General features: G+C 44.7%; 2 protein-coding genes across 3 annotated transcripts in view; one reads left to right on the forward strand and one right to left on the reverse strand.

The window, feature by feature from the left end:
- The window catches only part of CHP1 (calcineurin like EF-hand protein 1), a 42,722-nt gene extending 18,876 nt beyond the window's left edge, over positions 1–23,846 (forward strand). The window contains exons 3-7 of one of the 2 annotated variants that reach the window (XM_006128691.4): positions 5,181–5,261; positions 7,680–7,807; positions 13,148–13,209; positions 20,365–20,487; positions 21,863–23,846. In XM_006128691.4, the coding sequence (XP_006128753.1) occupies positions 5,181–5,261; positions 7,680–7,807; positions 13,148–13,209; positions 20,365–20,487; positions 21,863–21,916 (448 nt within the window). In that variant the 3' untranslated portion in view covers positions 21,917–23,846. The remainder of the gene's footprint in view (positions 1–5,180; positions 5,262–7,679; positions 7,808–13,147; positions 13,210–20,364; positions 20,488–21,862) is intronic. The other variant, XM_025187519.2, reaches the window with a different exon arrangement.
- The window catches only part of EXD1 (exonuclease 3'-5' domain containing 1), an 83,215-nt gene that overhangs the window by 53,620 nt on the left and 4,149 nt on the right, over positions 1–25,446 (reverse strand). The gene's annotated exons all lie outside the window — the stretch shown is intronic.

Genomic DNA, 25,446 nt, shown 5'->3' on the forward strand with positions numbered 1-25,446 from the left:
GGAAGCAAAGCGGCGGCGGAACGCGCGGCCAGCTGACAGCCCAGACGCGTCTGGGCTGTCAGCTGGCCGCGCGCTCCGCTCTGCTCCCCCTCCCCCCCGTCTGCAGACCAGGGGGAGGGGGAGCAGAGCGGAGCAGAGCAGAGCGGCGGAACGCGCAGCCATCTGACAGCCCAGACGCGTCTGGGCTGTCAGCTGGCCGCGCGTTCCGCCGCTCTGCTCTGCTCCGCTCTGCTCCCCCTCCCCCGGTCTGCAGGGGGGGGGGGGAGCAGAGCGGAGCGTGCGGCCAGCTGACAGCCCAGATGCGTCTGGGCTGTCAGCTGGCCGCGCGTTCTGCTGCTCTGCTCTGCTCAGCTCTGCTCCCCCCCCCCCCCCCTGCAAACCATGGGGGGGGGGAAAGCAGAGCGGAGCACGCGGCCAGCTGACAGCCCAGAAGCGTCTGGGCTGTCAGCTGGCCGCGCGTTCCGCCGCTCTGCTCTACTCTGCTCCCCCTCCCCCTGGTCTGCAGACCTGGGGGATGGGGAGCAGAGCAGAGCAAAGCCGCGGAGCCCGAAGGCAGCAGGATAGCCACGGCGCGTCTGGGCTGTCCCGCTGCCCGCGTGTTCCGCCGCTTTGCTCCCCGTCCCCCTGGTCTGCAGACCAGGGGGACGGGGTGCAAAGCAGAGCAAAGCCACGGAGCCCGAGGGCAGCAGGATAGCCACGGCGCGTCTGGGCTGTCCCGCTACCCCCGTGCTCCGCGGCTTTGCTCCGGACGCCTGTGGTACAGCAGCTGGGGCGCTGCCGGTTGGTCCCGTAGCGCCGCTCTGGGTGCCACTGGACCAACCCAGCAGCACCCCAGCTGCTCTGCCCCAGGTGTCCCCTAGTCAGCAGCTGCTGAAAATGACCAGTGGCTGACTACAGGAAGCCCCTGCCCCGGGCTTCCTGGAATCAGCCGCTGATCAGTTTCAGCAGCAGCTGACTTGGGGATGCCTGGGGTCCTTAAGTTGAATCTGTATGTAAGTCAGAACTGGCATCCAGATTCAGCCACTGTTGAAACTGATCAGTTTCAGCAGCGGCTGAATCTGGACGCCAGTTCCGACTTACATACAGATTCAACTTAAGAACAAACCTACAGTCCCTATCTTGTACGTAACCCGGGGACTGCCTGTAAATCAAAACTTCTAGGACTAAAAAGTAATGGTGAGTAGCGTTTTTGTGTCCGTCCCATACTGAGGTGGTGTTGCCATTCAATATAGAAACAGATGAAATCCCCTATTAGTCTACCCAGGGAAATGTCTCCCAAATTCAGCTTTTGTTTTTTTAAGCAAGCATAGATGAAGCTTTACTCTGCTTGTCAGTTTTCTCCTTTTTATTTCTCCAGTTCTTCCTCCTGTTTCCCTTTCCCTTACTTCTGGGAGCAGTCTTCCATTTTGCTAACCCCACAATTTGTCACATTCTCTTGAGTTCTTTCCTCAGTTCTGTGCAGTGCTACTCAGACTTGAGGGAATAGCAGTAGCTGGTGAAAGAATGAGTGGCTAGTAAATGGCCCTGCAACTACTTGGGACAGGGCAATGAGGTGGGAGTCTCTCCCATGTTGGGCTCTCGTGTCCAAGAGACACATCTCATAGCTCGGAAATACATAACTATCTAGAAGCTACTGATTCTTTGTAGCAGTACTCTTGCTTAGTACTAGTCACAGATGCTCTTTATTATGCAGGTTAATCACTTTGCAATTAAAGATCATAAGCAAAGCAATCTTAAAGGTTTTAGTAGAAAGTGTTCCTGGAAAGTCTCATTGGGAGAAGCCCGTTGCTATGGTGAATGAACAAGGAAAAAAATAGAACCTCAAATTTTCTGTAGGCTCTAGCTTCAGCAAGGTGAAGTAAGTCCCTAATGACTGAGAAGCCTTGGTGTATAAAATGAGGTACAACTTGCTTCTCTGCATTCAGTTATTTTTATGGCTGTTAAGCTATTCCAATTAGAATACCTACCCCATAATGTTCCCTTAATGAGCAAAAATAGAAGTGGATTTGAAACCTAGGGGTTACTTGTAGTTAATTTTTAAGCTCTTGCCATAAACCAGGCACAATATGAGGCTGAAATGTTGAATGTAAATTCTTTGAAGCTGATCTTTCACAAGCAGGGAATCAGATGTTATGTCAATGGAAAATTCTAGATGGGATACAGGAGTAGCTACTTTAGTGGCCTGTACACATTGGATTTGAAGCCAATGCACTGGCATTAAAATGACTCTTATGCCAATGTAGATGCTTTACTGCATCTTTGTTTAAATCTCTGTGTGCTGTACCTCTTGTCTGTTTCAAATGCAACAATATTGAGGAAGTTGGGTTACGAGATGTGTAGCTATTTTTGTGAAATTAGTCCTAATCATGTTTCTGAAGCATAACATAGGCATGGACATGCATAGAGCAGTAGTGGTTTTTGGAGACAGTTTAAAAAAAAGGGTCATTTTCCCTGTAAGGCTTTTGTTAACCATGTTATGACAAATATACTATAGCTAAAAGATTTACCTGGTGTTGCTTGGGTCCTTAACTCAATTTTTGTTTTCTGGAAAATAAAATGAAAATGTGCATGTTTCATTTAAATCATTGCTCTGGGTTGGAGCTAGGGCTGAGGAGTTCAGTATGCAGGCTGTCCTGCGGAGAGAGGATTTACTGCAGCAGCTTGGGGGCCAGGTGAGAAGCCACTGTAGTTCCAGTGGGCACAGCCAGGGGAGGAGTGCATGTCCCCATCTGGGACAGGTTCAGGTTCATTTGCCCCCTGTACCTGCCTCCCAGAATAAGGAATGCAGCAAACTGCACTTCACTGTCTGACAAAGGAGAACAGACAGTAATGTTCCCTTATGAATTGGGAGGAGCTTCAGCCTAAAGGGTGCCCTTGGGGTTGAGAGGCTCAGGGCTGTGGCAGTCCCAGACCCCAGGGGGGAGGGAGCATGCTCTCAGCCAGTCTTTAACCTGTCTGGTGATTCTCTTTTCTGTGTGGCTTTTATGAAAAGCAATCCCATTCTAGGCACATCCCAACCCTGATCTTACTTTGTTATAAGAGGAAGCTGTATACTAAACTTGGTGGCCTAGCTCTTAGCTTAGGAGCAGTTCTTGAATGGATATACTCTTTCAAATGTATAATAGATTGTGATCCTAGCAATAGTTACACTACAACTGGGCCTTCTGAGTATCAGCAGCAGGAGAAATTTTAAAACTAGAGTGGAAGAGCAATAGGGAACACTGTGGGGAGCAGTTCCTCATTAGTAAGGGTATGGAGTTTACTCTCAATGTTTTTCTGTCTAATTTGAAGTTCTGTAAAGTGGTATATCAATATCATGTTCAAGATCCTACGTTACTAGCTTTGTCACTTAGAGAAGCGTGAACTGATTGTCACCTTTATGCCACTTCATTTGCTTAAGACGGTGTTCAAAAGCAGAAGTTCTTGGGAATCTAACTTGAACCCTTTTATGGAAATTTCAGAGGATGAGTGCTCAGAGCTCCAGTTGACTTCAAGTGGAATTGTGGGTGTGAGTATTTCAAGAAATCTGGCACTAGGGATGTAACTGAGTAGTCAAGTGGAGTACTTAACTACTCCCTTCCCCTTGCTGCCTCTGTATGAGATGCAGCAAGGGGGGTGGGGGAAGAAACAGGAGCTGGTGCTGGGGGGAGCCATCTTAAAAGTTGGTCTCCCCCCCCCCCCCCCCCCCCCGAACCATCTCAGCAGTGCAGCCTGCCTCTATCAGAGGTAGCAGAGGTGGGGGATAGTGGGAGGCTGCTACAAAGCAGCCTCTGCCCACTGCAGACTGAGGCTACTCTGGCAGCAGCCACTGTCTGTGGAGGGTCCCAGCGAGGTGCTAAGGCCCCCTATGGATAGCGGCTGCTGGTCCCGGCCTCAGCCAGGACTGAGCAGTCCTGGTGTATGCTGGCTCTGGATCACTCTGGCTCTGCATTTTAAATGTAGTTAGAACCACTGGGCTCTTATTACACTTACTGTGCAGAGCCACAGTGATTCAGAGCCAGTGTGAGCCGGGACTGCTCAGTCCCAGCTCATGCCAGCTCTTAGAGCCACTCACACTGTGGCTCTGCATTTTAAATGTAGTGAGAGTGCCAATTGGCTCTCACTACATCTCAGTCCTCGCTCGAGCTGGCTCCAGGAGCTACCCCTTCACTGCAACTCTGCAGTGCAGCTGTTATGGACTAATCATGTAGTCGATAATGGTATCAATTAGTCGATACACAATTAGCGAATAACTGCTTAACATGCTTATCTGGCACAAATTAACAAATTGTGCAACCAACAAGAGAGGTTGAAATTATGGCATTTTAGTCCATATTGGCTTCAACACTCATCTTTCTAGCTACAGGCATGAATATGGAATCTTGTATCAATTACTGACAGTTCCACTAGGGGCACTTTTGGTTAGGCAGCAATATAACTAAAAAGGTGTCTTATTGTTTTGCGTTCTTAATTTGATTAAGCTATAAGTACAAACACTCTTTTATAATAATGTAACTTTGTCTACCAGTTTAGTTTTTAAGCTGCACATGGTTTTTGTTTTATGGCCCCCTATAGAAAATGGCTACTCTTAAGTAGGAAAATATCCTGATTGATACAGAAACAAGCTTGACTTAACTTCTATATTATGGAAAGATCTTGCCCATACAACAGAGTCCATATAGAGAAATTAAAATTTAAAACATGAAAATTGATAGCTTTTGGGGATCTCAGGGCTGAGATGCATTGCTCCAAGTGGACTAATCTAAAGTTTTTCAGCTCAAGTGATTGTTGCTAAACACAATTTACTTTAGTTGTTACTTTCCCTTCGTTGTGTAGCTTTCTTATACAGTAGTTCCCACCTTGCCCAAATCATTCTAGAGGAATAACTAAAGTCTGGCAGATTTGCTTACACAGAGGTATTTGCTGAAACTGAGAAATAGCATTAACTTGATAAATGAGTACAATTATATGCATGAAATGTAATACAGGCTCTGCAGGACTCTCCTTATCTTGTGCCATAATAAACTTTTAACAGCTATTGCATGATTATGGTTGGAAAGCAAGCAAAGTACTTTGCTGAAGAAGTAAAACTCAAATGGGTATGTTGTATCGTAGAGCATCTCATTAGACTTTATTCAGTCTTGATGCAACTTTCACCACAGCTAAATTTATTAACACTCTGATATTCTTGTTTCCCTTAGCCGTGAAGACTTTCAGCGAATTCCAGAGCTTGCCATCAACCCTCTGGGAGATCGGATTATCAATGCCTTTTTCCCAGAGGGGTAAGTTCTGTTGAGAGCATTTCCAAATGATCTGCAACTTTTTTGTGACCAACATTGTAAAGTCCTAATCAGGATATGTTTGACTAAAGCATGGAAATACGAATTGGATACTTGGATTCTGACTTCAGTCTAGTCAAGTATTTGCTTTGAGACCTTTGAACTTAACCTCTTTTCTACTGTTTCCCTTGCCTGTCTTGCCAGAGTGTTATCTTTAATCAGTACTCAGTTCTGGTTGCCATTCAACAGAAACATTCAGTAACATGACAGCAGGCAAGTCCAGGAGCCTTGAAATGTTAGATACTGAAAGAATTTTTCATGTTATGATTGATACACAGAATTTTTTAAGTCTACCAAATGTAAGTTTGAAAGCGTGTCACCAACAGAATGAAAGCTATTACCTCTTACTGTCATTTCCTGGGACCAAAATGATGACAATCCTGAGTTCAGAAGCCAGACTTATCAGCTACAAACTCTCTTCTAATAGTACAATCTCTTATCAGCAGAGGCTGAAGGAACTGGGCTATTCAGTCTTCAGATGAGAAGAATGAGGGGAGGGGATTTGTTAGCAGCCTCTAATTATCTGAAGAGGGATTCCAAAGAGGATGGGAGCCAGCTTGTCAGTGGCGGCAGACAACAGAACAAGAAGCCATGGTCTCCAGTTGCAGTGGGGGAGTTTGGATATTAGGAAATAATTCACTTGGAGGGTGGTGAAGCACTGGAATGGGTTGCCTAGGGAAGTAGTGAAATCTCCATCCTTGAAGGTTTTTAAAGCAAGGCTTGACAAAACCCTGATTTAGTTGGTGTTGGCCCTGCTTTGAGCAGAGGGCTTGAACTAAATGATCTCCTGCGGTCTCTTCCAAACCTAATCTTCTACGATTCTGATCAATCAGCTCTACTTCCTAATTGTCTGGTTCTCCACCTTTGCCCTTTGTTTAAACCACTTTACCTCCTCCTAGGATCATAAATTTCAATGAAAGGTGACATTCAAGTATAAACTGCCTTACTCTGCATTCTTCAGAATCTTTTTTGGGAGCTTCTCCTCTTTCCCTATCTGTAGGTGGTTGTCCTTGGCCTTCTTTCAGTAGATAATGTCAACATGCTAGATGTTTTCTGCTGCCACCTCAGTACTTATTCCCGAAGCTTCCATCAGACATCTTGGATTCCCTACCACCAGCTAAAACTCTAAATATCACTAAAACAAGACTATTCTTTTTCTTCCCCTCAAACTGTTTCACAACTCTAAAATTATCTGTTCCTATTGCCAATGCCAAGATGCATGTCCACACCCTCTGACTTTTTTTACCTTGACTTTTATAATTTTCTTTTGGCTCATGGATGTGCTCCTTCCCCACCCACACCCAGCTGATCAGTCCAAAAATCTGAAAAATCTTTCTTGCCTGTCACTCTTACTACATTCTGCACAGGTTGTGGTTGCTTCATTGGATTCTCAGCATCCAGTTCAGTAACGTCTGGCATAAACTGCATTTCATCTGTCGCTTTACCCTCTTCACTTTGTTCAAGGCACCTTTGCATCCTTCTGTGTTCTATCTTTCTCCAACCAAACTGACTTATGCACCTGGGATGCCTGTTTTGGTCCAAATTATCTGGTCTCCACTGTTCTCCAGTCCATCAACATTGATCCAGTAATGGAAAAGCAAGCCAGACTTATGACTTTCTTCCCCTTTTGCTGGATAAAAAAAGACCTGAGAAGAGGTGGTTCATAGGTAGTGTGGTTTCCTATGCTGTAAAAGGCTGTGGCCAAGACGTCAAATATTTTTGGGTTCCTGAACTTCTGAGCTTGCCATCTTAAGGGACCTTAAAGGGGACAAGATTTTGAGAAGGTGAGCTCTTACTTCATGAATTTAGCCTTTTTAAGGTGTCAAATTTGACACCCAAAGCTAGTTATTTTCAAAGAACCAGTGTCTGATTTTTCAGACTCTGGTTCCACAGGTCTTAGTGTTAATTTCTGAACTTGGTTACCATTTTGTGCTTCATCAAAGAATTTTCAAAATGTTTTAGAAACCTTAAACTCCCTACATCACTTTTGGGGGGAGCATACCTAATTTTATAAAATGGGTATGAGTAACTGGCTTCTCCATCACCTTAAATCTTAATTCTTTTCACTATTCCAGACCACATGTCCTCTCTACATTACATGTCTACTAATTCTGCTGCCAACCTTAAAAACATTTGCCATTCATGGGAAAACTACAAGGAAATTCCTTGTGGTCTCACTATTGAAGGAGACCAGCGGGGTTAAGGGTTGCTGGATGGATGTAAATAAAACACTAAAGAACTCAACCTTCCTCTACAGAAATGTCATTGAGACTTGTTTGGTCATAAACTTGTGTTTACAACTGCGATAGACAACATGTATTATGCTAAATTTTAGACAACTAACCTTGTAATATTATGCAGAGAGGACCAGGTGAATTTCCGTGGATTCATGAGGACTTTGGCCCACTTCCGACCCATTGAAGATAATGAAAAGAGCAAAGACCAGAATGGACCAGAACCACTCAACAGCCGGAGTAACAAGCTGCACTGTAAGGAACTTCACACTCTGCTGTTCCATTTCTTGATCTCCTCTTTAGTCTTCCACACACAGATTGTTCTAAGTGTCCCTATTCACAGATACTGTTTGGCTGTGTCTACACTGGCCACTTATTCTGGAAAAGCAGCCGCTTTTCCGAAATAACTTGCCAGCTGTCTACACTGGCCCCTTGAATTTCCGGAAAAGCACTGACTATCTACTGTAAAATTGTCAGTGTTTTTCCGGAAAAACTATGCTGCTCCTGTTTGGGCAAAAGTCCTTTTCCGGAAAAACTGTTCTGGAAAAGGGCCAGTGTAGACAGCACAGTAGTCTTTTCCGCAAAAAAGCCCCAATCACGAAAATGACGATCGGGGCTTCTTGCGGAAAAGCGCGTCTACATTGGCCATGGATACTTTTCCGGAAAAGTATCCATGGCCAATGTAGATGCGCTTTTTCCGGAAGTACTTATAACGGAAAACTGTTCCATTTTAAGCATTTCCGGAAAAGGGTGCCAGTGTAGACGTAGCCTTTGAGTTGACATACAGGCAGTCCCCGGGTTACGTACAAGATAGGGACCGTAGGTTTGTTCTTAAGTTGAATTTGTATGTAAGTCGGAACTGGCATCCAAATTCAGCTGCTGTTGAAATTGACCAGCAGCAGCTGAATTGGACATGCCTGGGGCAGAGCAGCTGGAGTGCTGCTGGGTTGGTCTGGTAGCGCCGACCCCTGGCGCGGCAGGGCCAACCCGGCAGCACCCGAGCTGCTCTGCCCCAGGTGTTCCCAAGTTAGCTGCTGCTGAAACTGACCAGCGGCTGACTACAGGAAGCCCGAGGCAGAGCTGCTCTGCCCGGGGCTTCCTGGAATCAGCCGCTGATCAGTTTTAACAGCGGCTGAATCTGGACGCCTGGGACAGAGCAGCTGGGGTGCTGCCGGGTAGGTCCCCACAGTGCTGCACCTCTGCGCTGTGGGGACCAACCCGGCAGCCCAGGGAGACACGAAGCGGCTTTTCTTGCCGCGGAGGACATGGGCGGCGGGACTGCCAAGACGCGCTGCAGTTCTGCCGCCTGTGTCCTCCGCAGCGAGAAAAGCCGCTCCGTGTCTCCCTGGTCTGCTGGAGGGGGGGGGCCCCCCCCCGTGCTGCCAGAGGCAGCGACAGTGACAGTGGGGGAGGCACCCCACATTAGCTGCACCCCCCCTGTTCGTAACTAGGGGTCCGACTTAAGTCGGACTGATGTAACCCAGGTACTGCCTGTACTTAATTTTAAACACAAACCAAGACCCGTAAGTAGTAGGTTGGAGCAGATGCTGCAGTAGGCATTTCAGAAGTTAGTGGGATATGTTGAAGCTCAGTGAAAGGAGCCATGGGAATTTCAGCTCACTCTGGGGACTTGTGATAGAGATGCAGCTGTGTTAGTCTGGTCACGCTGAAACAAAAGACAGAACTATGTAGCACTTTAAAGACTAACAAGATGGTTTATTAGGTGATGAGCTTTCGTGGGCCAGACCTGCTTCCTTAAATCAATATGTGGGGGGAAAAAAATTTGCACAACCATATATACCAAAGTGATACAATCAAAAAAATGAATGCATGTGAAATTGACAAATCAAATTTTAGAACAGAGTGGGGGTGAAGAGGGCAGGTTAGTGTCTGTGAGGTAATGACATAGGGGTGATAATTGGGGAAGCAATCTTTGTAATGGGTGAGATCATTAGTGTCTTTGTTTAGACCCATAAAGAGTGTCAAATTTAAGCATGAATGACAATTCTGAAGCTTCTCTTTGAAGTCTGGAGTTAGTCTCTTTGAAGCAATATGCATGTTTTAAGGTCATTGAGGGAATGGTCAGTCTGGCTGAAAGAGTTTTATGTCTGTTTTGTGTGCATTGATTCTTTGGTGAAGTGTTGGGGACGTTTGTCCAATGTACATAGCAGACGGACACTTTAGGCACATCATGCCATAAATTATATTTCTGGATGAAGTTACCTACATGCCTCCAGCTCCCATCCAGGGCACACCATACAATCCATCATCTATAGCCTAGCCCTTAGATACAATCGCACCTGCTCTAATCCCTGACAGACCAGAAACTTCAGGATCTCTACCCAGCATTTATAAGCCTCAACTACCCACCCGGAGAAATAAAAAAGCAAATTGAAAGAGCCAGACAAATACCCAGGAACCATCTACTTCAAGACAGACCCAGGAAAACCAACAATAGAACATCACTTGTCATCACTTATAGCCCCCAACTTAAACCTGCTCAACTCATTATCAGTAAACTACAACCTATACTGGAACAGGATACTACCCTCAAAGGCGCTCTGGAAGACAGACCCATAGTCTCCTATAGACAACCACCTAACCTCAGGATGATTCTTACCTACAACTACAGGACATACCACACTAATACCAACCCTGGAACTTTCCCTTGCAACAAATGCTGGTGCCAGCTTTGTCCACATTTACTCTAACACCATTATTGGACCTAACCATGCCTATTACAAGATCAAGAACACATATTCCTGTTCATCCAGAAATATAATTTATGGCATGATGTGCCTAAAGTGTCCGTCTGCTATGTACATTGGACAAACGTCCCCAACACTTCACCAAAGAATCAATGCACACAAAACAGACACAAGACTCTCAGAGAAAGCTGTTGCTTGCCATTTCAGCCAGACTGACCATTCCCTCAATGACCTTAAAATATGCATATTGCTTCAAAGAGACTAACTCCAGACTTCAATGAGAAGCTTCAGAATTGTCATTCATGCTTAAATTTGACACTTTATGTATGGGTCTAACCAAAGACTCTATCTCACCCATTACAAAGATAGCTTCCCCAATTATCACCCCCTAATGTCATTACCTCACAGACACTAACATTCCCTCCTCACCCCCACTCTGTTCTAAAATTTGATTTGTCAGTTTCACATGCATTCATTTTTTTGATTGTATCACTTTGGTATATATGATTGTGCCAATTTTCTTCCACAATTTGATCTGAGGAAGTGGGTCTGGCCCATGAAAGCTCATCACCTAATAAACCATCTTGTTAGCCTTTAAAGTGCTACATAGTTCTGTCTTTTGTTTCTGGAGACTTGGTTATGCTGGGCTAATTTAAACTTTCCTAAATGTGTCTCTAAAGCGTCCTGTAGTGTCAGAGCAGACCTGAGATGCTCTCTGGAAATAGTGTTCCAGCCATGAATGGGCCTTCCCATTCCCATCCTCAAACCACTTGTCATTTCTGAAGTCCTTCATGTGATATAGTATAGCTGCTCACTTCACACCTCTATCCCATTGTCCCCCTTATGATTGATCCTTACTCTGCTTGAAGCATGAGGTCAGAGTGGGAAGTGGATTATTCTTGTGTACTAAATCTACAGCAGTCTTCTGATGAGCATTCTAGGCCCTGATTTGGCCATATACTTCAGGCAAAGTGTAGGCTAGTCAGAAGTGACAGTTCACAGAAGATTAAATTAATTAAATGTAGAAGGGATTGCTAAACACTCATGTTTTAGGGTTAGGAAGAAATTTCCTCTGGAAGCAGCCTGTTTATAGAATTGTCCATTACAGAGCTTTTTGTCTTTCTGTAAATCCAGGACTGAGCACTGTCACACTGGGTACTCAACTAGATGGACTACTGGTTTGATCTTGAAAGGCAATTTCGGAGTGGGTGTCTCTGGACAATGTGCAATCCTCTGACGAGAATGATGAATATCAAGATACTAGTAAATTACAGGAATAGACTTGTGCTATGCAGGAACTCTGAATTATATAATTGTTAGATGTTGATTAATTGCAGTTAATCTACATGATTAACTCAATTGTGATGAGAAAATTAGTTGCAATTAATAGCAGCTTTAATCAGAGTACCAATTGAAATTTATTGAATATTTTTGGATAGGGGCTTTATACATTTTCGAACATGGATTTCAATTACAAAACAGAATAAAAGTATGTTGCTCACTTTTTTATAATTTTATTGCAATATTTTCACTGTAAAAGTGAGAAAATAATATCTTGTCAATCTCCCTACCTGTAGTGCAATCTTTATGAAAGTGCAATTTACAGATGTTGATTTTCTTGTATGCCCCTTCATGCTTTGGCCACCATTCCAAGAGACATGCTTCTAAGCTGATACATTTAATTTGTTTTAAACTAACTGAATTCCTTTTGGGAGAGTTTTCTGTCTCCTGCTGTTTTACCCACAGTCTGTCATATATTTCATGGATGATGACCCAGCATGTATTCTTCCTTTTAAGAACCTCTTCGCTGCAGATTTTACAAAATGCAAAGAAGGTACCACTGAAATTTCTAAAATAGCTACACTCAACTCAAGGCTTAACATTTTGAAGGGTCTCCTAAAATCTGAGGGGGATGAGGTCTGGCGCATGCTTTCAGAAGCCTTAAAAGGGCAACACTTCGATGTGAGAAGCAGCGAATCTGAGTCACCAAAAAAAAATGCACCTTCTGCTGGCGGCATCTGACTCATGATGAAAATGAACATGTGTTGGACCACACTGCTTTCGATTTTTGAGCAAAACCAGTCATCAGCATGGATATAGGTCCTCTGGAATGGTGGTTAAAGCTTGAAGAGGGACATATGAATCATTAGAGTATCTAGCATGTAAGGGCATACGCAGATTGCCAGAACCTGGCTCTTCTGGTTACAATCTACTCGCCACAGGCGAGTAGATTGTATTCTTATTTGTCAAGCCCTAGGCATGTAAATATATTGATGCCAGCTACAACAGTCATACAAATGCCTACTTACTCTTTCAGGTGACCTCTTAAAGGTGACCTCTTAAATAAGAAGCGGGCAACATCTCCTGCAAATCTAAAACTTATTTTGGAGCAACTGGTTGAACAAGAAGCAGGACTGAGTGAACTTGTAGGCGCTAAAGTTTTTCATTTTTACTTTTGAGTGCATTTTTGTACATAATTCTACATTAAGTACAATCGTCATGATATTTTACTACAGTACTTGTATTGGGAGAACTTGAAAGTTTTTTTACTATAAAAATTTTCACTGTAAAAACAAGCGAACATGACACACTTTGTATTCTGTGCTGTAATTGACATCAATATATTTGAAAATATAGAAAAAGCCTAAATGATATTTTAGTATTTAATTACGAGGTTAATTACGAGCAATCAAAACATTTTAACAGAACAATATAAATGGTTTAGTCTAATATTTACATCAGTAGTCAATACAAAATGACCCAACACTACATTGCTGCCAGCTTTGAGACCACTGTATTTGACTGCCTAAAATTAGTTTCTGTATGTGGGTGAGAGATGAAGAAATAGTACTTGAATTCATCTGACTTATTCTCACTTTCCCTCTAGTTGCTTTTCGACTATATGACCTGGATAAAGATGACAAGATATCCCGAGATGAGCTACTTCAGGTAAAAAGCACTGATCTAGGGTGGGTTTTAAAATGAGTCCGTTGGTCTTCATGTGACCTAGCTTGTGACTTTAATTGTTAAAAACCTTCAATTGACCTAAAACAGATTCAGAATATGGGAGATGGCCAATGGCAGCCTTTGACTTAATTGTTGATGCATCTGCAAGCAACTGGTTAGACCAGTTTTACAGGCCATTCAAAAATGTATTGCTGACTGGACTGTGCCTGCTTATAGCATCAAAAAAAGATGAGGGCTTTTTTTCTTTCAACTTCCATTAAGAGTGTATACTTCGTACTCGATCAGAAACGTCAACAGAGTATTAGGTTGACTTTTCCACATCTTTGATTTATGGTTGACTATTCTTTCATTGGAACAAAGAAATCGACAAATGTAATCTACCACTACAAAAAAACACCATACTTCATTTTTTTTATACTGGGGACAACAAAACTAGATATGGGTCTGGTTCTAAAGGTGGATTAGTTTATCTAACCATTTTTTCCTATTGGGATAAGGCTTTCATTGCCTTCCTCCTAGATAGAGAAGCAACAAGAAATATTTCGTGTAATGGCATGGATGTGCGTATCTGGCTAGATTTGAGTAGGAAGAAACTGGGTTCTACTAATCCTGCAAAGTAGTAATTTGTAGTTTACACTATTGGGCAAGGAGCTTATTTGATCAAAACTGCTCGCTTCTGTTTGCAGCACAGAAAAGCCCTTACAAACTAGCAGGAAGGAGAAGAGTTGACTAGTCCAGTTTTGATTGCATATTTGCAACTTGCAAGGCTTCAAAGCATCAATACAGGCCTAAACAGGGAAATGTCAAATTAAGAATTGACAACTACCAGATTAAAAACAATTTGAGAATCCCATGCACTCACTATGTAGGAGCTCTTTTGAATTCCCCTTTTTAGGAACTAGAAAGAAGCTTGCATTTTTGTTCAGTGGGCACAAACAAATCCTTGGATAACCTTTATTTGTGTGGAGGCAGTTTTCGTCAATAGGTTTGGTGTACAAGAGGAACTGGAAGTCTTGCCAATAGAAAGCATTTCTTCAAGTGATTGCTCCTGTCCATTCCATGTAGGTGTGCAAGTGCTGTGTGCACACATGGTCAGAAGTTTTTTCCCTTAGCAATACCCATTGGGCCAGCGGGGAGCCCCCTGGAATGGCACCAGTATATCAGCTAATATATACCCCTGCTGGCTCTCCACCCCCTCGGTTCCTTCTTACCACTCCTGAGGGTAGTTGGAATGTGCCTTTGCCTCCTTGCTCTGCAAGTGCCTTTTAGCAGTTCTTCTCATTGTTTTAGTAGTTAAAGTTTAGTTTAGTTGTTCTCATTTAGGTTTTTAGTAGCTGTTAACACTAAATGCAACACTTAAGCACCCAGGTGCAGGGGCTTGCTTTGCGTGTCTGGTGCATCTGGTGGGGTATGCCTGGGCCCCAAGGCTTCAAGCCCTGCAAGAAGTTCCAGAAGCCTATGCCCTGTGGGGCCCTCATTCACCCTGCTTTAAGTGCCTCGGAGAGGCCCACTTGTCCAAGGCCTGTAAGATCTGCAAGGCCTTTAAGTCATGTACCAAGCGTGAAAGGGAGTCTCACTTGAAGATTATTCTGATGGAGGTGGCCTTAGGCCCGGCACTGATGTCTAATCTGACACTGGCAACCCAGAGTGCACCGGCTTTGGTGCGATAGGCACCCAGCCCCTCGCGACTGGTACCATGGTGGTACGCAGTCCCCGGGGCCCCAGAAGAAGAGACCTAGCAGAGACAGGTCTCCCTCAAGGCTTGTGCCTCCGTTCCGCATGCCCCACTTGAGGGCACACTACGGCATGGCAGCCAAACCATGGAGATCCTAAGAACAGCCGTACTGGGTCAGACCAAAGGTCCTTCCAGCCCAGTATCCTGTCTGCTGACAGTGGCCAGCACCAGGTGCCCCAGAGAGGGTGGACCGAAGACAATGATCAAGCAATTTGTCTCCTGCCATCTCTCTCCAGCCTCTGACAGACAGAGGCCAAGGACACCATTTTATCCCCTGGCTAATAGCCTTTTATGGACCTAACTGCCATGAAATTATCTAGCTTCTCTTTAAACTCTATTATAGTCCTAGCCTTCACAGCCTCCTCTGGCAAGGAGTTCCACAGGTTGATGACACGCTGTGTGAAGAACTTTCTTTTATTAGTTTTAAACCTGCTCCCCATTAATTTCATTTGGTGTCCCCTAGTTCTTCTATTTAGGGAACTAATAAATAACTTTTCTTTATTGGCCCTCTCCTCACCACTCATGATTTTATATACCTCTATCATATCCCCCTTCGGTCTCCTCAGAAGGGCACCACTCTAGTCCACGCAGAGATGCCAGCCTGGCATAAATCTTCCCAGAGCCCTCCACTCTGGATACCTTTGAGGCAGCAAGAGACTTGATTGAGCAGACCTCATCCCTGACCTTGGCACCGTACCTGGTCAAAGGATCCAGGTAGCAGCACCCCATAGCTTCAGCACCTAGCATCTTGGCCCTGAAAGCAAGAGGGCTCCACCACCCTGCCCTGGTGCTGGTAGCCATGACCCCAGTCCTAGGTGTGGCTCTGCCTCCAGCCTTGGCACTGGCCATAGCCTCTGCCCCATCCTGTGCACTGGCACCAGCACTGGTGTCAGTACCGACGCGGGCCTGAGGCGGCACCGACCACAACATGGGGTCCCATGACTGCCATCCCTGCCACTGGCCATGCCTCCATCTCCTTCTTGGCACCAGGGAAACCTGAGTTGATGACCCAGTACACTGACTGGGAGGTCGCTGGCCACTATTTCCACTGCACCGCCGTGGTCGACCTTAGAGTACTCAGACTCAGGCGGAATTGGTCTGGTCATCCCTGGGGTCCAGGTCTCAATCCAAGCATTGGTCCTACTCCAGCCATCATTTGTAGCACCACAGCACCTCAATGCAGCAGCAATGGCCTCAGCCAGCCCAGGTGCCAGCAGCCCTGGCCACTTCAAGTGCAGGCCCTAGCTCAGTAACCTTTTTGAACCCCCTGGGCCTACCACCAAAGCCAGTGTGAAGGCTAGAATCGGTCGTCTTGGGCCGAGGGCATCTCCCCCCCCCCCCCCCCCCAGTAACCCCACTGACTCACTCCCTTATGTGAAGCCAGTCCCTTCCCCCAGGCCAGGCTTCTCCAGAACATCACCCGGGAGGGGGCCCTTCACCACCCAACCTGCTTCTGTGGCCTCACAGGCCCCCTTGCAAACTCACAATCTGGAGGGGGTGGACATACAAGGGTCCTTGTCCTCCTCACTGGATGAGGTGCTTGGTGGCTCTCTCCCTTTCCGTGCCATCCATGGATTCCAGGTCCCATCAGGAACTACCTTGCTACCTGGCTCAGAGTTTGGAAGTCCAGGTGGAGAGGGTGTCAGATGATTCGGACCCTACGGTCAACCTCCTGCAGGCTTACACTTCTACCAGAATGGCCTTGCCTATTAAGGCTGACCAAAACCAGTGACGCTCTGGTAGACCCCGGCCTCTATCCCTCCAACAGATAGTCGAGCGGAGCTACTTCATGCTGTAAGAGGGGAACAAACACGTCTTTTCCCATCCACCTCTGGGGTCCTTGGCTGTTCAGACAGTGAACCAGAATGAGAGGCAGGGCCAGCCAGGCACCCTTCCTAAGAACAGGGATGCCAAGAAAATGGACCTCTGGGGCAGAAAGGCCTATGAGTCTGGGGGTCTTCAACTTCGCATGGCGAACCAGTAGGTTCTGCTGAGTCACTACACATAAGACTTGGGTAAATATGGGCAAGTTTGCCGAGCTGTTCCCTAGGGACTCTTGGCCTGAGTTTGGAGCCTGGGTGGAAGAAGACAAGGTGGGGTGGTTTCTTGAGCCACTATCCTCTTCCTTTGACACCCCCCCCCCCCCATCCTCCTCCCCTCCAAATCTCTGCCCGTTCCTCTTTAGGGACTCCTTTCATGAGCATCTCCTCCAGGAGGAGGTCCAGGAGCTCTTAACCCTAGGGGTGGCTAAAGGGTTCCTGGGCAGGGATTTCTATTCCCAGTATACCAAGGGAGTTTTTCTGCACATTCTGGACTTCAGGGAACTCAATGCCTTCATCACCAAAGCCAAATTCAAGATGGTGACTTGGGAGTCTATCATCTGCTTCCAAAGTCCTGGAGTCCCTCAATCTAAAAGATACCTACTTCCACATTTCTATTGCTCCACACCACAAGCAGTTCCTCTGCTTTACGGTGGGCCAGGACCACAATTGGTTTATTGCCCTTCCTTTTGGCCTTTCTACAACCCCTCAAGTATTCACAAAGTACATGGCTATTGTGGCCACCACACTGAAAAAGCAGGGTGTCCAGATGTTCCCTTACCTGGACAACTGGCTCCTTCAAGGCTTTTTCAGATTGTTAGCCCACTTCACTCTAGTGCAGGGTCTTTTTCAAGAGCTGGGGCTGCTCCTTAATGTGGCCAAATTGATGATGGTTGCCACCTGGGTTATAGTTTGTGGGTACCCACTAGGACTAGCTTCCCTTCTCAGATCCTGTTTCCTGGTGATCAAAGTGGCTGGCCAGAGCATGCAGGCATTCTTGATGACCGCTGCCAGGTCTTGCATGTAGCCATCAACCCCAGGAGGCGCATGCACCTATGTCATTCAACAGGCCAGGCTTCACACCCACCCACCCACCCACAACAGATGTGGTTTGCATGGGTTCACAACCCATCCCTGCATTCTTGACAGTGGTGATAGTCCCACCTGATGTCCTGTGCTCTCTGGACTGGTGGACCCAGGAGGAAGTGGTCTGTGCCGGAATGCCATTCTCCAGACCACTACCAACCCTCTGGTTAGTGACAGATGCATCTGACACAGGTTGGGGGGCTCACCTTGAAAACATGCAAACCCAAGGTATGTGGTCAAGGGACAACCTCTCCCTGCATATCAATGTCAGGGAGCTATGGGCAGTTCCTGTCTCCTGTGTGGCCTTTCTCCATTGGCTCAGAAAACTGTCCTTATTCTTCTGACAATATCAACAGGCAGGATGGGGCCCACTCTCCTTCCCTATGTCAGGAAGCCCTTCAGCTCTGGAAGCTATGCATTGGGGCGGATATTCACCTGGTTTTCTCTTTATCTCCTGGAGTCCCAGAACACTCTGGCAGATTGGCTGAGCGGGTCCTTTTCCAGCCATGAGTGGTCTCTGAGGGGACGTGGCTCTCCAAATTTTCCACAGGTGGAGGTTCCCCTTCTGGAATTGTTTGCCACTGGGCAGTATGGAAAGTGCCAAACGTTCTGCTCCCTCATGGGGCTGGGCTGGGGCTCCCTGGGAGACAGTCATTACTCCCTGGCCTGAGGGTTTACTTTATGCATTCCCACCTTTCCTGCTGGTTCACATGGTGCTTGTGCGGATTCAGGAGTTGAGGTCATCCCTGATCCTCATCACGCTGGCATGGCCTAGGCAACACTGGTTCATGTCTCCTGAGCCTGTCCTACAAGAGACCGATCACCCTCTCGTTGGACCAAAACCTCATCATGCAGGACTTCGTCAGGGTTTGCCATCCAAACCTGTGATCTCTGCACCTAATGGTATGGAAGTTCCATGGCTAACAGCGGCAGAGTTGCAGTGCTCGGAGCATGTGCAAGAGGTCTTGTTTGGGAGTAGGAAATCTTCCACTAGGATCACTTACCTGGCCAAGTGAAAGTGCTTCTCTGTGGGCTGCCCATCAGGTGGTATCACCCATGGATGCCCAGATCTTGCTGGTCCTGGTCTACTTCCTGGATCTTAGATTATATACCTCCTTCTCAGGGTATACCTGGAAGCTATCTGTGCTTTCCACTTGGGCTCCTGGGGCAAGACCCTCTTTGTGGATCCCATGGTACACTGGTTTCTGAAAGGGCTGGACGGACTTTATCTGCATGTCTGTCAGCCTGTTCCTTAGTGGGATCTCAGACTGGTCCTGGCCAAACTCATGGGGCCTTGCTTCGAGCCGCTGGTGACATGCTCGCTGCTGCACCTTTCTTGGAAGGTGTCTGTCATGGTGACTATCACGTCAGCCAGGCACATGTCCGAACTGAGAGCCCTCACCTTGGACACCCTGTATGGTTTTCTTTAAAGATAAGGTCATATTACGCCCCCCCCCCCCCTCCAAACCTGCCTTCATTCTGAAAGTGGTGTCTGACTTTCATGTGTCTCAAGATATTTTTTCCCAGTTTTTTACCCCAAGCTTCGGATAAGGAACAGGCATTACGCACTTTAGATGTTAGGAGGGCTTCAGCTTTTTATTTGGAAAGAACAGAGCCTTTTTGTAAGTCCCCACAGCTCTTTGTAGCAATTGCAGTGAGGCTGAAAGGGCAGCCAGTCTCTCTAGAGGATCTCTTCGTGGATTACATCCAGTATCAAGGAGTGCTATGGGTTGGCTGGGGTGTCAGCCCCTCCCCTCATGGCCCACTCCACTAGGGCCCAGGCCTCCGCTACAGCATTTGTGGCCCAGGTCCCTATCCTGGACATCTGCAGGTTTACCACTTGGTCTTCGGTCCATGTTTTTGCTAATCAATGTGTTGGGCCATCAGGCGAGGGAGGATGCAGCCCTGGGGAGGGCTGTCCTATGATCAGTTGATGGTTAGAACTCCAACCCTGCCTCCTTGGGTTTCTGCTTTGGAGTCACCTACATGGAATGGACATGAGCAAACACTTGAAGAAAAAAGTTACTTATCTTCATAACTGTTCTTCAAGATGTGTTGCTCATGTCCATTCCAAATTCTGCCTGCCTCCCCTTCTTTGGAGTAGTCCGGTAAGAAGGAATCGAGGAAGTGGAGGGCTAGCAGGGGTATATATTTGCTGATATACTGATGCCACTCCAGGGGGCTTCCCTGCTTGCCCAACAGGTATTGCTAAGGGAAAAAACTTGACGCATGCAGTGCACACAGCTACACAGAATGGACATGAGCAACACATCTCAAACAGTTACGAAGGTAAGTAACCATTTTTTCTAGATGGTGAGAGAGGTCATCTTGTGCCCTATCTACATAGGGTAGCTACTTGAATGGTATCCTTGTTCCAAGTACTGTGGATAAACTCTGTACGAGGTTTTCAGAACGATCCTGTTCCTGTACCATTCTTGTCTTGAAGGTTATTTCTATAGTAACGTTCAGTCTTTCTGGGCTTTCTGTATCTTGCAGGTATTACGAATGATGGTTGGTGTAAACATTTCAGATGAGCAGCTTGGGAGTATTGCTGACAGGACAATCCAGGAGGCTGATCAGGATGGAGACAGTGCCATCTCCTTCACAGAGTTTGTCAAGGTTGGGAATTAACCTTCTGAATAAGAGGAAGTGATTGAAAGTTAATCACTGAGCAGTCAATGAACAGCTGGAAATGAGCCCAAAAAATACTAGCCTTCACTTTTACATTTAGAGTAGCAGTCCTTAGTATGTCTTGATTTCCTCTGTGCCCTAACAGAGGGAATAAGATCATAGCCTCTTGAAGGACAGGGTTTAATTTTGGGGCTGTGCTGCCAGTGCATAACCACTCATCACAAGAGCCACATAGGCTAACTTTTTCTTAGGTTATGTAGCTAGAACTGTTTTGCACTTTCACTCAAGTAGATTTGCAGGCAAGATGCGTGCCACAAGGGAAACCTCTTTGTGGGGGAGTGAAATGGCCTTTGCCAAGAGTCAAACTAGGAGAAAAATCCAACATCCACTAGTTCCCAGAATGTTTCCAGTCACAGATCAGAAAATATTTCCTTCCTTGAAGCTTGCTTTCATGGGGAAATTGGCATTGTTATAGCAGAATATTTACTCCATAGTCTTAAATAGTCACACAGGAGAATTATACTAGCAGAATCATTATTTTTCTGTATCTGACAGTCAAATTCCTGATGTAGACAAGCCCTTAAACCGTGTCCAGTAGTGAAATACTGTAGAACCTCAGTTACTTGCACCTTAGTAATGGCAGTTGTTGGTAATGGTGAATACATTATGGCTCTTATTTCAAAAACTTACAGCTGAACATTGACTTAATACACTGTGGATGACAGTCAATTTGTAATTCTGGTGTTTGTAACTCAGGTTCTGCTCTAAGGCTACGTCTAGACTACAAACCTCTTTCGAAAGAGCGTCTAGACTGCAACCACTTCTTTTGAAAAAGAGCGCCTCTTTTTCGAAAGAGCACCCAGGTAGTCAGGATGCTCTTTCAAAAAAGCCCTGTTTGCATTCAAGAACACCTATTTTTGAAAGAGCACTTTTGAAAAAAGGCATTCTTCCTTATAAAATGAGGTTTACTGTGGCTGGAAAAAACTGCCACGTTCTTTCGATTTAATTTCAAAATAACACTGCAGCAGTCTAGACACACCCTTAGTGTTAATACATGTTATGTGAGTTAAGGGTGAGCAACCTCCTAACAAATGACAGTCCACACTTCTCTTAGCTGTTTTGGGCTGTGTGGAGACTGACATTACCATATTAATTACACTTGGTTCACATGGCAGCATTCTTCATGTTTAAAAGGAAAACTTTGCTTCTGGGGCGCAGTATTAACAGCTTCAAGATGAAAGAATGGCCTGCCAAACTGGTGGTGCCCCATATTCTTGCTTGCTTTGTAATATCATTTGACATTTTAATTGAAACAGAGCTATGCACATGTGACCTAAGCAGCTGTGTCTGGGTTTTATTGCAGGTTTTGGAGAAGGTGGATGTAGAGCAGAAAATGAGCATTCGGTTTCTTCACTGATAGATGGGAGACATGTTCCTTATCACTCCGAATTTTAAAGGACTAGAACTCTACTTTCTTCCCACCATCTTTTCCTTTCGTGTTGCTAATGGTGCATGAAAAACATGTCTGCAGCCTCATCAGCTTGTTCCACCAAGATGAACATTCCCTGTATAGCAGGAATGAAGGGAAGTGGCTGCAGTGCAGCTCAGAATAGAGCATTAAAAATCCCTATTTCAGATTCTGCCTCTGCATTCCTGTATGACTATGATTCTTTCCTTTCTGTGTATTGTTGCTGCAGACCTATTCTTCTTGAGCTCTACATCTGGGAAACTCAAAGGGTTAATATCCCACAGAAAAGCCATCTGACTTTTTTTTTAAACTGGAAGTAGGAGTGTATAGTGTGAAACAAATCTGCTAAATCATTCCTTCAGTAAGTGGTAGGTGCCCAAGTACTTGTCTCCTCCTGTACTAGTACAATTGAATTTTTGGATTTGCTCCCCAGTTTTGTCCCAGGCCTTTCTTCCCTCTTGGCAGATGTGGCCTTTTAAACTATCTTCAATTAAGGCCTGAGGCTTCTTCTGCAGGACTGGGGATTGCAAGTCAGTGGTAGTTCTGAGCAGTTTCAAATACTGTGAATGGATTCCATGGAGTTAATCCACAGGGATGAGAGAAATCTGTCACAATTACAGATTGCAACTTCTGTGGAACAAACTGGACTCCACACAGCGATTCAGAACCCTCAAATGACCCCAGTACCAGTTGCAGAAGTGGATGTCTTAAGAGAAGCTTGCAGGTTCTGGCTGCCAGTGGATCCAGAGAGCACCCCTCCCTACATTGCTTTTTCATTATGATAGTTCCTTCCCACAGGGCACTCTTACCTCCACCATCACAACCTATAGCTTTTATTAGTGCACATTTATTTACCAGTGTTTATAATCTAAGAAAATAGCCATGCACAGAATCTGACTTCATGTCATTGTTGCTATTCATTTGTGATAACTGTCACCTTGTGCTACTTTCATACTAATTGGATAATTTGAAAATGATTTTTTTCTAACATCTATTATCCCCCCATCCTATTAGAACCCCATCCTGGCTGGTGGGTCTGCACTGTGGGTATTCAGCTGCATGTGGAACACTTTCATGAAAGTTTAGATACAAGTGTTCTAGCAAACTGCCTACTATATACTAGTTCTAATTAAAAGGTGAAATTTTAGAATATAATGTTCTGATCAGATACTTTGCACAAATGTTTGAAACTGAAAATATATTTTTTTTAATTAAACTTAATGGCAAGGCTATATTAAATCAAGAAATCAAAAGCAATGAATGTGTTCTGCTATAAACCTCCAAATTCATTGGATACATAGCGTCCTATGCACTATGTGGATTGGATAAGTAAATGATTTGACAGCCAGTACAGGTAGTCTGAGTTGGCTTTGAGGTCCTTCTCTATTGAAGAATCAGTGTTTAAGTGCTTCTACCCACCTCCACATCATGTGCGAATATAAGCTTCTTGAAGCATTGAGCTAAGATTCAACCCTGAAATTGATTTTAGTTCATTTATTCAATGTAAAGAAACCTTCAGTGGATTCTTTGTACATTGTTTTTAATTGAGTTGCAGAAAAATGTTGCACTCTGAAATTTTTCAGACTGCAATTTAGTAAGTCTGGAGAAACTGAAAAGATTTCTGCTCTGTACAAGAAGGAAGCTTTCTGGTTTTATGACCATACTATGTACAATAGGAATTGTAAAAAGGGAAGAAATGTGACAATGTTAACATAGAAAGCTACACAAGATTTTCTAGGCTTTGATTTGCTTATTTAAAAGTAGGTGTTTCTCTTTTTCTTGTGTCTGTAGTAGTAGTAAACAGTTGTGCCTTATTGTCTAGTGCATTCAGATACTGTATTTATCTACCCATAAATAAAATTCTTCCCTGTAAAAATTGTGCCTGTTTGATGGCTGTCTGATTTTTAAGGCTATTGAGCTGTAGAACCTATCTGATTCTATGTACTTCAGAAAGCAATTTTAAATTCTCTTGAAATCTATGTAAGTCTGTAATTGAATTATATTTAATTATTAATAATTAGTCATGACTTTGAAAGTCAGCCATTTGCCATCCTGCTGAAACTGCAAAGAAGTTCAAACTGGGAGAAATATATTGCTAAGCCTCAGCTCTGTAATAGGGCATGGGGGAATGAGAGGAAAAATAAGCTTATATTACCAGGTGGAGTACACAGCTTGTAACTGGTGGGGAGAGATGTAGACTTTTTATGAGCTATAACTGAGAAGTGAAGGTTGACCTATGGTGTCATGAAAGAAGTAAGGATCTTTGAAGGAGAAAAAAATTGTGCAATCATTTAAACACACTTGCATAAAAGGAAAATTGAAGTTACCTATACAGGCTTAAGTTAGGGTGAGGAAGGAAGTTGAACTGCTGAGTACTTGACATTTGCAATCCTACAAAAGTCCCATGGTTGTGGGCACACCTCAACAGAAGTGCTGTTTGTAGTATTCATGTAGATGAAGTTTAGTTATAGCTGAGAACGGAAATGGTCAGTGAAGTGTGATTTCTGAGGGTCAGGTCATCTATCAATGTTCCATAAACACCTTTAAAGTAATGGGATGCTGCATTCATCATTAAGGAAGTACTTTCCAATCCACTGGTAACTAAAGGTGTTGACACAACTTCTGGTAAGAATAAACATTGTCAGAAGGCCTGTTTGGATGCAAGAATTGTGTTGGCAAAGTACATAACAGGTTATTTAATCTTGGAATACCAGGGATATTGCAGGAGACATGGAAGGTGCTACTCTTGTGCTAGTATGCAAATGTTTAAACAGATGAGCAAAGTAACTAGTCAGGTTAATCTGACCTCAGTCCTGGGAAAATAATGGAAAAAAACTTGAGATTCGGTGGATGAAAGGACAGGAACCTAATGCTGATCAACATGATTTGTATGGAAAAGCTTATCTTGTCTACCCTAGTTTCATCATATGAGATGACAATTTTGAGTAATGATAGCATGGATACAATATACTGAGATTCTTGGAAGACCTACTTAGTTCCAGGTGACACACTGATAAACTAGCATTGCATTATCAAACACAGTAAAAGGATTAAGAATGAACATCTCAAAGTTGTCAGCAGAGAATCATCAAATGGGGCTGTTTTTAGTGGGATTATACAGGATCTGTACTGGGCCTGTTACACTTACACATCACTAATTTGGGAGGAAATATAAAATACGTACATTTGCTGCTGATAGTGGTAAATAATATCAAGAACAAGGTAGACATACCAAGTGAATTGCTGGATTACTTGGGAACCTGGGCCTATTAAAACAATGCAATTTAATTCTACCAAATATAAATCTGAATTCCTAAACAAGGAAAGCAGGCAACAGTTATAGAAGTCAACCTTGGAAGACAGGGACTAAAAGGAGGTAGGTAGGAGTCAGTGGAGAAGCCACTCAACCCCTCCCTCCACTGCAGTGCTGTGTCAAAACTTAATGTAATTCTTGGATGTATAAATGGAAGTTGCAAATA

Source organism: Pelodiscus sinensis, chromosome 4 (assembly GCF_049634645.1).
Source record: "Pelodiscus sinensis isolate JC-2024 chromosome 4, ASM4963464v1, whole genome shotgun sequence".
NCBI lineage: Eukaryota > Metazoa > Chordata > Testudines > Trionychidae > Pelodiscus > Pelodiscus sinensis.